The 3,161-nt window shown below is 43.3% G+C and overlaps 1 protein-coding gene across 2 annotated transcripts; it reads left to right on the top strand.

The window, feature by feature from the left end:
* The first annotated feature begins 971 nt into the window (after positions 1 to 971).
* LOC130380303 (E3 ubiquitin-protein ligase TRIM41-like) lies at positions 972 to 3,161 on the top strand. 2 transcript variants are annotated; one of them, XM_056587470.1, is made up of 2 exons: positions 972 to 1,183; positions 1,350 to 3,161. In XM_056587470.1, the coding sequence occupies exon 2, from the start codon at positions 1,495 to 1,497 to the stop codon at positions 2,593 to 2,595; it is 1,101 nt and encodes a 366-aa protein (XP_056443445.1). In that variant the 5' UTR covers positions 972 to 1,183; positions 1,350 to 1,494; the 3' UTR covers positions 2,596 to 3,161. The 2 variants fall into 2 exon arrangements, with proteins under 2 accessions (XP_056443445.1, XP_056443444.1); XM_056587469.1 differs by having other exon boundaries at positions 1,278 to 3,161.

Genomic DNA, 3,161 nt, shown 5'->3' with positions numbered 1-3,161 from the left:
TGGCTGCAGTGAAAGAATAACAAAGAAGGTCAAGTTATTGTTGTCCTGAGTTTCATAAGGCTGTCCAGCCAACACAGGCAGAAAGGTCTTTCATTGTCTAGTTCTGTAATACTCTGTAGCTTGATTCAGCTGAACCGTCACCATAAGGTGAGTGTTCGGTGATTGGTCACCTGCTTGGCTACGGAGCCAGGAGGGAAAGCACACTCCAGCCAATCAGTTGGCTTGAAGGAATAGAAGGAAATCCATGGACTGAATTGCATAAAACTATTAATGGATTAAAGTAAAATCATTTTAAGATAATCAGTGCACACCTTGATAACCCTAAATAACAACTAGAACTAAACTTCGATACCAGTTGTCCGTCACTTTCAATTTTCACATAGTTTTCCCCTGGCACGTAAAAGCTAGCAATAATGCACCCCAGTTATAATGTGACATTGTTAACTGCCACGGCACATTTATCTTTGTTGGGTTAGGGTAAGGGTTAAGAATCACTGTGTTGTCTCTGAATACTGAACTTGTTGATCTGGTTCGTCTGCCCTACCCTGAGTGACATGATGCAGCGGTTTTATGAGGTTCATAAGCCTTATGTAACTACCAGTGTTAACTCAATATTAAATCACAAACCATACTAGCACATATAACCTGGACGTAAAGGGAGTGAAGTGAATAATACCAGCCTTTGGAAAAGTAAATAAAAGTCTATTTTTTTGCATAGCTCTTACTCAGTGTGACAGTGACGAATCACCATTTAATCACTACAATGTCTCTGATTTTGCCCCTGCTCTCGGCCTTTGTTATGTCTTTGAAATATTGAAAGTATTTGAACATATATGAAAACGGATCAGGACATTTGAAGTAGCCTACAAAGTAAGACACAGTGTAAAGATGTGAACGTCAGTGAACTGTTTACCCCTGGGGGCGGGGCCAGGTGTTAGGGGAGGACCCAGATGTTAGGGGAGGAACCGGGTGTTAGGGGAGGAACCAGGTGTTAGGGGAGGTACCAGGCGTTAGGGGAGGAACCAGGTGTTAGGGGAAGAGAGGAGAGGACGTATTGTTCAGGAAACTAAACTTAAGGTTCATAGAAACCAAACCAACCGACGTGCAGGCAGTTCTCCTGTTCAGGAGAAAAATAAAAACGCATTTTGGAACCAATAGTCTGAAAGACAGAAACAACAACAAGGTGAGTAAAACAGCACAACTTTGAGAGAATAATTCGGTAATAGAATAGTAACATAATAGAATTGCTTTTCTTAAACCAAGTCTTCTTTGTCTAGAATGGCCTCTGTTAAACGTTCCTGGTCTAAAGAGAACTTTTCATGTTCCATCTGTCTGGGTGTGTTCAGCAGCCCAGTTTCCACACCATGTGGACACAACTTCTGCAGAACCTGTATTAATAAGTTCTGGGATGGACAAGATCAGTACAAATGTCCAGTTTGCAACAAGATTTACCACACTAGACCTGATCTACAGGTCAATAACCTTTTATCAGGGATGGCTGCTCAGTTTAGACCGTCCATACGAATAAAAAAGCAGCGATGTGTTGAACCAGGAGAAGTTCCCTGTGACATCTGTACTGGGACCCAGCTAAAGTCTGTGAAGTCCTGCCTAGTGTGTTTCACCTCTTACTGCCAAACACACCTGGAGCCACATCAGAGAGTTGCACACCTGAAGAAACATCGGCTGGTCAAGCCTGTGGTCTGTCTGGAAGACAGGATGTGTAGGAAACACAATCAATTACTTGAGCTCTTCTGCAAGACTGACCAGGTGTGTGTGTGTCAGTTCTGCACAGAGGGTGACCACAGGTCCCATTCTGTTGTACCTCTAAAGGAGGAATATGAAGTGAAGATGGCCCAGCTGGGGAAGTTAGAGGCTGAAGTTCATCAGATGATCAAGGAGAGAAAACCTAAGATTAAGGAGATAAAAGAAACAGTCAAATTGAGCAAGGAAGACGCAAACAGAGAGGGAGCCGATGGTGTGCAGGTCCTCACTGCTTTTATGCATCGCGTTAAAAAGTGCAGAGATGATTTTAACCAAACAGTTAAAGAGAAACTGAAAACCACAGAGAAACAAGCTGAAGACCTCATCAAAGAGCTGGAGCAGGAGAGAGAAGATCTGACCAATAGAAGCTTAGAGATGAAGCAGCTCTCACAGACTAAAGACCCCCTCCACTTCCTCCAGGCCTTCAGATCCCTGAAGGATCCTCCAACCACCAGGGACTGGACGACGGTGGAGGTCCGTCCTCAGTCATACGTAGGGACCTTGAGGAGATCCCTGGATCAGCTGGAGGAGACACTGAACATGGAGATGAAGAAGCTGTGTGATGCTGCTGAACTGAAGAGGGTCCAGCAGTATGAAGTAAATGTGACTCTGGATCCTGATACAGCTCATCCCAACCTCATCCTGTCTGAGGATGGGAAACAAGTACATGATGGAGATGAAGAGAAGGAACTCCCGGACAACCCTAAGAGATTTACAGAGTATCTAGATGTCCTCACGAGGCAGAGCTTCTCCTCAGGGAGATTTTACTTTGAGGTCCAGGTTAAAGACAAGGCTGGATGGTGTTTCGGAGTGGCCAGAGAGTCCATCAACTGATACGGTGAGATCATAGGGACCCCTGAGAATGCAGGTTACTGGACTCTTTACTACGATAAGGATGGGTTGATATTTAATGATGACCCTGTTGTCCGTCTCCCTCTGAGAGCTGAGCTCCAGAAGGTGGGGGTGTTTGTTGATCATGATGAGGGTGTGGTCTCCTTCTATGATGTGGAAGCCAGGGTTCATATCTACTCTGCTACTGGCTGCACCTTTAGTGAGCCTCTCTATCCAATCCTCAATCCATTGTTACATGAAGAAGGTATAAACTCTGCCCCCCTGATCATCTCACCTGTCAATCAAACAGACTAGGACTTTGTTTGATAATATAATAATCAAACATCCAAAACAACTGTTGTTTCCTGAATTACAATCTCTACTATGTGAAATCTGAGAGAACTGTATTCGTATCGTACTTTTCACTGTAATTTAACAAGGACCAATACATTAAGCCACTAACACTGTGTACTATAAACAATATTACCCATTATGACTTCTAAGACTACAATATATTGTTTAATGTCTTTTTATCGGAATTGTTTTGATACTTTAAATGATAAAAATAA

Source organism: Gadus chalcogrammus, chromosome 4 (assembly GCF_026213295.1).
Source record: "Gadus chalcogrammus isolate NIFS_2021 chromosome 4, NIFS_Gcha_1.0, whole genome shotgun sequence".
NCBI lineage: Eukaryota > Metazoa > Chordata > Actinopteri > Gadiformes > Gadidae > Gadus > Gadus chalcogrammus.
This window is presented reverse-complemented; position numbering and strand designations above follow the sequence as displayed.